The following is a 10279-nucleotide window of genomic DNA, read 5'->3' on the forward strand; positions in this document are numbered from 1 at the left end:
TGAGACTTCTGTCAGTGGAAGTATCTAATGGAAGCTGCACTGGTTTGGAGCAGATTTGTACCCTGCTTGCCTGCTGACACCTTCTGGAGCTGAGTGACAAAGTGGGGTGCTAACAGGGCCTTCTGACAGCTGTGCAATAAAGGGATGGAGGGGCTGAAAGTGGTGTCCAGGAGACAGGGAGGGGGCAGCATCCAGGGACTGAGACCCAGGCAGTGGAAGGGCAAGGGAGTTGGGGGACGACGGATGGGAAAGTGCCCCCCCCCAGGGAAGTGGGGGGAGTCTGCTAACTGGCAGGAAGCAGCAGGAGGCCTAGGGACCGGGACATGGGGGCTGTTCACAGAAGTGGAAACTTGAAAGTAAGGTTTCAGATGTGGAAGGGCCAGTGCTGAGGTTGAGTTGGCAGCAGGAGAGTTGGACAGAAATATCAGAGTCAAGGAGAGTCAGAGCTATAAAGATAGAAGATCAGAGAGAGGAAGGGAAATTCAGACGCTGGAAGAGTAAGGAAGAAAATGTCATGCCTTTCAGGCGTGAGGGCTGCTGAGAGGTGTAGCGCTGGGGGTTAGAGAAGCATCCTTGGGAGGAGCTGGGACCGGGATGGGAAGGGGTGCGGATGATGTTGGCCACCCTCCTTCCATTCTGGGAGACGATGGAGGAGGCAGGCATCACAGGATCCCCTGCTGCATGGGCAAGCCACTGATACTGTGTATGCAAATGCGTATGTATATTTATGAAGGACCTGCGGGGATCTCATGGAATTGTAGTGAAAACCATCTGAGGAGGGATTATTACCCCCATTTAACAGATGAGGAAAATGAGGCTCAGAAAATAAGATTGACTTACAAAAAAACTAAATGGGGAAAGCTGGACCTTGGGTCAAGGAAAGAGGAGGGACCCTCAGGTGCTCAGAGTGGTGGAAATATTCAGGAGCCAGTTCCAATGGGGGGGGAAGAGAGGGGCTTCATTTAGAGGCCACTACTTGCTCCACCTCCTCTGGGAGCTTCTCTGATCTTTAATCCATGGCTGGAAGAGTGACCAGCAGGACAGGCAGAGTGGAATGAAGCAGACTTGGGGGAATCAGATTTGGTATGGCTTCAATTCATGTTCCAAAGCAAATATAATCTAAAGCCCAAACCCATTCTTAGGATGGGGCAGGATCTGGGAGCAGAATGGGGTGCTCAGAGGGGCTCCCTAGGGTGTGGGAGCCTCACTTTGGCCCTGGAAGAGTCCAGGCCTCCTCAAACAGACGGGGCCCTGGGTTGCACAGAGAGCAGCTCTGCTGTGACCAGCACTTCCCAGGAGGTGAATATGGACATGGCGGGGCAGTGGTTGTCAAAAAGGACCATGTTGGAGAGGGGACACCTGGTACCCACTCTATTCCAGCTTGTGCCCCGGGCACTTTCATTTCCCTTATAATAGGCTCTTCGTGCTCTGCTGCCTACAGTTTGTATAGGAGGAAATTGCTGCTCAGGATGGCAAAGAGACCTGCTCAAGGTCACACAGTGGCAGAGCAGGAACTCACTCTGGGTTGTCTGCCTGCAGTCTGCAATCCTTCCATTACCCTGGTTCTTAGAAAGGTTTCTGACTTTGCTTTCAAAGCAAGTTCCTATCAGCTCCTCAGCAGGCAGGCTGGGGCTGCACCCCATTCTAGAGATGGGGCAGCCATGGCCTTGAGGGGTGACAGGAGTTACAGAGTAAGTCTGCAGTGGAGCTGGGGCCAGGCCTCAGGCATCTCCCACCCAGCAAATCAGCTCTAGATTTTCTGAAAGCAGAGGCTGAGGTGCACCCCTGGGCAGCCGAAATCCAGGCCTGGTTTTGTATCAGGCCCTGCTGAGAAGGTGTTTCCTCCTCCTGGTGGGGCAGCTACTCTGCCCGGCTGGCTGCCGGTTGAGTCAGCCTTAGTCCCTCACTGCTCTTCTGGTCCCTGAAACTCAACTGCCTGGGGAGCCAGGACCAGCCTACGAAGGTGTTCCCTCCATACTGGACCCCTACAGGTAACACACCGTGGGATGGGGTCCCCTGCCAGTGTCCCGAGGGGCAGGCACTGCCACCTGGTATCCTGAACACCCTCTGGGACCTTGGGGTGGGGCAGGCGGGAGTGTCTAGGACTGGAACAGCCAGACAGATGGACAGACCCTTATGTTGACCAATGAGTCCATCCCACAGTGTTGAAACAGAGCAGGACAAACCAGACACTTGATTCTGCTTCTGGAAGAGGTGACTTCAGGAAGGTGGGTGCTGCTGGGGACTCTGGGCTCAGAAGCCCACAGCCCAGCCCCAGGCAGACCTGCAGGACAAGAGCAGGGTCAGTTTTGCAGAATGTCTCCCCACCTCCACACACACATACAGCTGGAGGCCCTTGGGCACCAGAGGACACACCACAACACACAGTCCAGTCACACATCAGCACAGGAGGAAATACACACAGAGCACATACCACACAATGCTGTCGCCCAGAAAGTCACTGCACACACCACACAGATAGTCGTCCATGCAGCATCACACCGTGACATGACACACACAGACACATGCAGTGCTATGATAGTCACACCCCTAAAATATAGACTCATAGATCCACAGTACAAAGACATGCCTGCAAGACCGGCTCTGGAAATGGCACAGCTCAAGGGATATCACCCTAGGCTCACGCAGCAGCCACAGAAGAGCCCCAAATCTTGCATTTGCAACACCCAGCGGGTGTGCAGGAACTAATGTTAGTGTTAAGCATGCAGGCATTCACACAGCACTACACATGATGGAAACCTGCAGGAACCCCAGGCTCCCGGGTGAGCGTGGGGCAGCAGGGGAGAGGGTTCGCTTGGGCTTGGACACTGACTCAGCTGGGAGGGCACAGGGCACAGGGGGCACGCACAAGCCAGGACCTGCCTTCCCATCGCAGCCATGCCTGGTGCCCTGGACAGGAGGGGCAGGGAGGAGAGGAGAGACCTCCCAGTGGGCTCAGGCCGCGGTTCTGTTCTGTCCATGGCTCAGTCATGGGCCCTTTGCCACGTCCACACACCCACACGCCCCTCAGGGCTGGGCAAATGTTTTGCTTCCGGAGTCACCGTGGTACCTTAGCAGCCGGAGCTGCTTTGCCAGCACTGGGCCTCCACCGCCGGGACTCCAGCCAGGTCCTGGGTCGGGGGTGGGGGACCCATGTGGCCAAAGCAAAGGGCCCAGGGGTTCAGATAAGAGGGCATCCCTGGGCTTGAGGCCCGTGGGAGTGGGTGCAGCGGTTACCTCGGGGAGGGGGAGAGGAAGTTGGGGGTACGGGCTGGGGAGGAGGTTGCCTCAGACAGGAAGGCCAAATGGGCCAGGGCAGGGTGGAGGTGAAGGGTGGAGGGAGGGGGACCCAGCTTGGGAGGTTCCAGGGCAAGGGTGGTGAGCAGATATGTATGTGTGCTTGTGAGTCTGGGTGAACATTTGTGTGTGTGCATTCCCGAGGTGTGTGCAGATGTATTTCTGTCTTTAATTAATCAAACTTCTACCAACCATTTGTTGTGTGCAATGTACTGGCTTTGGGGGTGAGGACCTGTCCCCGCTTTCAGGGAGCTCACAGTCCGGTTGGCAAGGGGCAGTGTGCATGTGCAAAGTCTGTGTGATTTGTGTATATCTAGGGACAGGTCTTTGTTCCAGGATTTATCTTGTACAGGTGAACCCACCTGATGTGTCCTGCCTTCATTTGTGTGTACAGGCCTGTATGCAGGTTTAAGAATATGTTAGGTCCTTCTCTTGGTTTGGGCATGGACCTAGGCCTATGACTGAATGGGGCCCTTCATGGAGGAGCAGGTGTGTGTGTACCTGTCTTTATACAGTTATCAGTATGTATATGTGACCAAGTGTACGTCTCACTGTGGGGAGTTGTGTCCACGTGTGTATCAGTGTGTGTGCCTGCATGTCTCCGAGTGTGACCCTGAGTGTGTTTCTGGACTAGGACATGCATGTGTCCACGGGGGCATCTTATGCCAACTTGACCTCAGCCTTCCAGGGGATATACCTGGCTCATCACTGGTATTTATTTGGGCTGAAAGGGCAATTGGCTCCAGGATGTGCCCTGCATTTGGGCAGGGCTTGACTTGACCCCTGGTTTGCCCTCAGGGATCCATGTGTGCCCAGTGGGGGCACTGCCCCAACTGATGCCCCAGAGGGGCTACCCATCTCAAGAGGGGGTCTGGGCCCCACCTTGCCTCCGAATGGCACATGAGCCAGAGCCTGACAGGTTGTTGGACCTCAGCTTCCTAACAGAGGAGGAGCAGGAGGCCATTGCTGAAGTCCTGAAGCGAGATGCCCACCTGCGCCAGCTGGAAGAGGGGCGGGTCAGGTGAGGCAGGGCAGGGAGCCCAGGAGGAGAGGTCTCAGGCACTGGGAGGGCTGAGGTGGCCCCTACCCTGCTCCCACAACGTGTGGACTGTCAGCTATCTGGGTAGTTCATGGTTTTGCCCTTTGGTACCCTCCACCCCTGGCCAACTCAGCTCATCACCTCTCCCAGGGAGGCTGCATCAGCTCCCTGCCAGCCTCCTCCCCTCTCCAGTTCACCTGCCATGCCGCAGCTGGAGCTCCTCAGATCTGTCCTTACTATCCCTTGCTGAACAACCGTCCCCCCATGGCTCCCCAGCACCTCGTGTTAGGGGCAAGCTCTTAAGTGAGGTCCACACGGCTTCCCTGACTGGTCCCTGCCAGCCTCCCCCATCTCATCTTCCACAGTAACCCCCACTCCTGACACATGTACACAGTGTCCACCACAGCCACCTGCCTCTGTCCCTGAACACACCCACCCTTCACTTCTAGGTCATTCCTTCTCACTGGAAGAGCACAGTGACAGAGTATGGGACTTACAAGTAGTGCTGGGAGACAGACAGACACCTCCTAGCTATGTAACCTTGGGCAACGCACTGAGCTCCCCAGCACCACTCTCCTCATCTAATAAAATGGAGCCTTACCTTATAGAATTAGGAGGGATTGTGCATAGCCGTCACTTTAATGAATAACTTTTCTCCTCTACCTGGAGAACTCCAATTTGTCCTTTAAGAAGCAATTCAAATGCTGCATCCTCTGGGAAGCCCTCCTGGATTCCCACAGACAAAGCTGGCCCTTCTTACATCCATCATGGCACCTACCTCACTATAGTGTACTTGTCTATTCTGGACTCAGTCTCCCCACCAGCCTGAGCTCCTCCAGAGCAGGGTTCAGGTCTGCTTTGCTGTTGTGTCCCTGGCCCCAGATACAGGGCCTGGCATTAAGTGGGTGGCAGGAATGTTGGTTGGGTGAGTGGTGACAGCCACGGCCTCCCCTATCCTCCAGCAAGCTCCGGGCCTCACTGGCAGACCCTGGGCAGCTGAAAATCTTGACGGGGGACTGGTTCCAGGAAGCACGTGCCCAACGGCACCGCCATACCCACCTTGGCTCTGACCTTGTTCGAGCCTCTATCCGTAGGAAGAAGAGTTCCAGAGGTGAGAGGAGATCCTCAAAACGGGGCAGGCCTCACATGCCCTGGGGTACCGGGTGTATGTGGACAGAGACAGAGCCCATGGGTTCCAGTCCTGGCTGCCCCTGGTACCATGTTCCTTTGGGTGGGACCACCCCTCTGTGGGCTACAAGAGGTGGGTAGCATCTCCCAGGGTCACACTTCCTGTGAAGGGGGTTCACAGAACTTCTCACCTGCATTCAGGAGACCAGGCTCTAGACAGCGATAAGGAGCCTGAGACTGCTGGGAAAGAGACTGAAGAGAAGCTGGAGCCCAGGTGAGGAGGTGTGGCAGGGAGCGGAGCGTACCTACCAGTCACCTGGGTCCCCTCCCTGACAATTACCTCTCCCTACTCCTAGGCTCCCCATAGACGAGGCCCCCCAGGAGACGCTCAGCAATGCTGAGGTGAGTAACGAGTGACTGAATGAACTAATGAGCACACAGTGCCCCTGGAGTAGAGGTGGGATGTGCTGGGGAAAGAACCTCAGCCTGAGAACCAAGAATCAGGAGACCCTGGTCTGGGCCTCTGTCATCCTCTTCTGTCACATGGGAATGTGGGTCTCTAAGGGAATCTCTGAATCCGGCTATTACTCATGAAGTGGAGACTGAGCTGGGTGAGGAACAGGACTCACATACTACTGTCCCCCACCTGGGAGTCAGGCAAGGCAGGCGCTGAAGTGTGAAAGGGTGTGAAGTACAAGCCCAACTGGTCCTGCAGCTGGTTGCCAGCCCTGCCCTGAGAGCTGCACTAAATCTGAAGCTGGAGCAGCCAGCTGGAACCGATGACCTCTGACCCCATCATTACTTTTTACCCCTTCATCTCTAGTCCCCACTGTGACCTCTACCCCATGCTTCTTTCAGGGACCTGATTTCCCCTCACCATATGTCCCCCCAAAGTCTTCAGATCATGAGGAGCCCCAGGCCCCGGAAGGTAAGTGGGAGGATGTGTGTTGGGGAGTACAGACAGGTTGTGAGGATCAGAGGCAACTTTAAGTGACCCAGTCACCTGTGGTGATCTTCCTCCTCCCCTGCGTTGGGGGTCAGCAGAGGTATGTGGATGAGCCCAGGGCAGCACTGGGGCCCCAATCTGCAGGCCATAGGGGTTGTAAACCAGTCCCTCCAAATTTGCTCAGGGCAGGAGAGAAGGGGCTGGCTCAACAAATTTTGACCCACCCCAGCCCCTGGCCCAAGGGGTGAACAGGTCTACGAGGAGGCGGACCCGGAGCCCAAGCCGCGGTCTAGGGAAGAGGTGGAGCCGCAGCCCCCCCCAGCCCAGGTAGGCGGTAGCGGCCTGCGGCTGCTCTCAAGACCCGGAGCGGATTCTGGGCAGGGATGGAGCCGTCCGGGATCGAGCGCGGTCGGGGAATGGGCTGGGAAAAGGGGATGCCCCTGTCACTTTCCCCCCCTCCCCAGATCCAGGCGGCGTCCGAGATCCTGGAGAACGGGGAGGACGCCCTGGGGCCCGGCCCCTCGCTCGACCGCATGCTTAGCAGCAGCTCCTCCGTGTCCAGTCTCAACTCTTCCACGGTGAGGGGGAGAGGGACAGCGTGGGGGACAGGGCGTCACCTCCCCGTATCCCGACGCGTAGACCCTGTCTGACCCCTTCCTCGCCCCGGGACCTGACACTCCAGCTCCCAGGCAAGCTACCTGGCAATGCCTTTAACCTCGTCACCTCGCTTTGCCCCGCATACCCCGCGACGTGAGCCTGCACCCAGCCCTGACCTCCCTCCCCTCCCGCCACGCCCGCAGCTGAGCGGCAGCCAGATGAGCCTGTCCGGGGACCCGGAGGCGGGCGCGGTGCAGGTGCGCGGCTCCGTGCACTTCGCTCTACGCTACGAGCCGGACGCAGCGGAGCTGTGCGTGCACGTGATACAGTGTCAGGGCCTGGCTGCCACGCGGCGCCGCCGCTCAGACCCGTGAGTGCCCCACCCGGGCGGGCGGGGGCTCCAAGGTGCCGTTCTCACCGGCCAGCCCCACCACTTGTCTTGGCCTCAGTTTCCCCATCTTCAAAATGGGAGTCACAGCGGTCTTGGGAGGAGTGGGGTTGAGTAAGATGACTCCTGTAAAGCGTTGTACGAGGCCAAGCACGGGAAGCTATGATCCGGGCAGTGTTGGGGAAGCCCCTGGGCAAGGGAGGAGGCGCCAGAAGAGGCTCCACCTGTATCTTCGGTCCTTACCTCTCCTGCCCCAGCTACGTCAAAAGCTACCTCCTCCCGGATAAGCAGAGCAAGCGCAAGACAGCAGTGAAGAAACGGAATCTGAACCCGGTCTTCAACGAGATTCTCCGGGTGAGGCTGCGAGGACGGGCCGGACTTCCATTCATGAACCGGACGTCCCTTCCTGCGGGGGCCGGGTGGCAGGGGCAGTCATAATATATCTTTACTCGTCGCTCCGCTCCTCCATTCTGCCCAAGGAACGACAGGGAGTCTAGTCGGCACGGCGCTAGTCCAGACCCCCATTAATGCCCTTCGGGGCTTCCCAGGATTGCATCCTGCAAGGAGCGTAGTAGGACAAGCCCCAGTCAACACTCCGCAGGACCGAAACCGGGGCCATCAGCGGTGCTCCATTAAAGCGCACTTCCTGTCCCCAGTACTCCGTCCCGCAGGCTGAGATCCGGGGTCGCGTGCTGAGCCTGTCCGTGTGGCACCGCGAAAGCCTGGGTCGCAACATCTTTCTGGGCGAAGTCGAAGTGCCCCTGGATACCTGGGACTGGGACTCCGAGGCCATCTGGCTCCCCCTGCAGCCCCGGGTGAGGCAGCTGGCCCGCGTGGAAGAACACGCGGCACATATCTCCCTCCTTTACCCCATCGGGCTTTCCCCCCACGCCCCTCGCACTTCGCCTTTGGCAGTCTCCCCTCGGCCTCACAACCTTACCACCCGGTGAAAAGCCATGGCTGGCCGGGGACAGCGGGTTTCGTGGGAGCATTCAGATCCCCCAGGCCGTTCTTTCGAGGCCCCGCCCACAGACCCTGCTCTCTTGCCTATCTGTGTCTGTGGACTCCACTCCCTCGTGGCCCTTTTCCCTTGGGCTCTGCCTCCGCCCCCTGACAAGACCGCCTCTCACAGGTCCCGCCCTCACCCGACGACCTTCCCAGCCGTGGTCAGCTCTCTCTGTCCCTCAAGTACATCCCAGCTGGCTCCGAGGGTGAGTGACCGCACACGAGAGGCCAACCTGGACAGGCCCTGGGAAATGGGGGGACTCTGTCTGGGGCGGGGCCTGGAGCCGAGCTTTTCCCGCAGGCGCCGGACTGCCCCAGAGCGGGGAGCTGCACTTCTGGGTGAAGGAAGCTCAGGACCTCGTTCCTCTTCGTTCAGGATCCCTGGATACTTACGTACAATGGTGAGGGGCATTGGGACCTCCCTGCTTCCCTTCCTTACGCCTGTAGTGGAGCTTCCCACCTCTGACAAACCCCTTCTAGTCATTCACCCTTGATCCCCCAGTCTGGGCTTTGACCACAGAGCAGGGGTGAGGCGGATGGCTTGAGCAAAGGCCTGGAGTCGGGAGAGTTGAGGACACCTTTGAGGAGCTGCACTTCAGAGTGACTGGCACCTATAGGACTTGTTACAGAGCTGAGACTGAGACCTGGGAGGTCACAGGGGCCCTTCCATGGAAGACCTGGAAGGCCAGGCTGTGGGGGATGCAGTTCTGTGGTTTTCAAAGTAAGCGCCAGGGGACCTCTCATGGTGCCTCACCCTGAGATTAGATTCTGAGTTTCCAGCCATGATTCAACCAGACATTGTTTTTCTCTTAGATTTTGTACTTCTGAGCAGTATTTATCTTGCAGAAAGGGCTCCAAGGCTTTAAAAAAAATTGGAAACTACTCTGGGGGACAACAGGGTGCCCATGAAGATCACAGAGCTGGGGAGTAGCAGAATTGCATTTCAGAGATATTACTCTGGGGTCCTGTGAATAGCAGTTGTAACTTTTAAAGGCAGGAGACCTGAGAGGAGGCTGGTGTAAAGGTCCCAGGGTAGTGAGGGTTTGAGGCCAGATCTCAGGCAGCAGCCAGAGGACATGGACATTGTGAGGGAGTATAGGTAGGAACCAATGACTGGATGGTTCTGGGGAATGTGAAGCGGTGGCCACTTGATGCCAGTCCACCTCCCCCACAGCTCGGTGCTGCCTGATGACAGCAGGGCCAGCCGCCAACGGACAAGGGTGGTACGAAAGAGCCTCAGCCCTGTATTCAACCACACCATGGTTTATGATGGCTTTGGGCCTGCTGACCTGCGCCAGGCCTGTGCTGAGATCTCCCTTTGGGAACATGGAGCCTTGGCCAACCGCCAGCTGGGGGGTACACGCCTCAGCCTAGGAACTGGTGAGTAGGGCAGGGCCCTGGGGTGAGCCAATGCCAGGAGGCAGGGGTTCAATGTGTGGCCTTGGGCATTTATCTGCCCTTTTGTGAGCGTTGGTGTCCACTGAGAACTGGGGGTGTCAGTGCATAATCTGGGACTAGTCAGTTGTTCCTTGGGACCTGGGGTATCCAACGTGACCACACCCTTCACCCCTGCCCAGGCAGCAGCTATGGGCTCCAGGTTCCCTGGATGGATTCCACACCTGAGGAGAAGCAGCTGTGGCAGACACTCCTGGAGCGACCGTGTGAATGGGTGGATGGCTTTCTGCCCCTCAGAACCAACCTGGCACCCAGGACATAGCTGCCTGACAAGCCTTACCAAACCCTTCTCTGGAACCCCATCTCAGGGCCTGCCCTTGGCAAAAGTCAGTAAAGTCTATTCTAAGGGCAATAATGGGCTGATGTCTGCTTAGGGTAGGGGGGATGAGGTGATGGAAAGAAAAAACCAGGGACGTTAAAGAAA

General features: G+C 57.5%; 1 protein-coding gene across 4 annotated transcripts; it reads left to right on the forward strand.

The window, feature by feature from the left end:
• Nucleotides 1-1853: 1853 nt before the first annotated feature.
• On the forward strand, nucleotides 1854-10207 carry SYTL1 (synaptotagmin like 1). Of its 4 annotated transcripts, XM_088790671.1 has the most exons (16): nucleotides 1894-1991; nucleotides 2164-2228; nucleotides 4096-4318; nucleotides 5299-5447; nucleotides 5666-5738; nucleotides 5821-5866; nucleotides 6323-6392; nucleotides 6640-6737; nucleotides 6875-6988; nucleotides 7211-7377; nucleotides 7653-7749; nucleotides 8052-8210; nucleotides 8528-8606; nucleotides 8702-8801; nucleotides 9575-9780; nucleotides 9978-10207. In XM_088790671.1, the coding sequence occupies exons 3-16, from the start codon at nucleotides 4134-4136 to the stop codon at nucleotides 10115-10117; spliced, it is 1683 nt and encodes a 560-aa protein (XP_088646797.1). In that variant the 5' UTR covers nucleotides 1894-1991; nucleotides 2164-2228; nucleotides 4096-4133; the 3' UTR covers nucleotides 10118-10207. The 4 variants fall into 4 exon arrangements, with proteins under 4 accessions (XP_088646796.1, XP_088646797.1, XP_088646795.1 ...); XM_088790670.1 differs by lacking the exon at nucleotides 2164-2228 and having other exon boundaries at nucleotides 1854-1991; XM_088790669.1 differs by lacking the exons at nucleotides 1894-1991; nucleotides 2164-2228 and adding an exon at nucleotides 2244-3128.
• The last annotated feature ends 72 nt before the right edge of the window (nucleotides 10208-10279 follow it).

The sequence above is a fragment of the Rhinolophus sinicus genome, chromosome 14 (genome assembly GCF_057876585.1).
Source record: "Rhinolophus sinicus isolate RSI-liver-muscle chromosome 14, RSI-T2T, whole genome shotgun sequence".
In the NCBI taxonomy this organism is placed as follows: domain Eukaryota; kingdom Metazoa; phylum Chordata; class Mammalia; order Chiroptera; family Rhinolophidae; genus Rhinolophus; species Rhinolophus sinicus.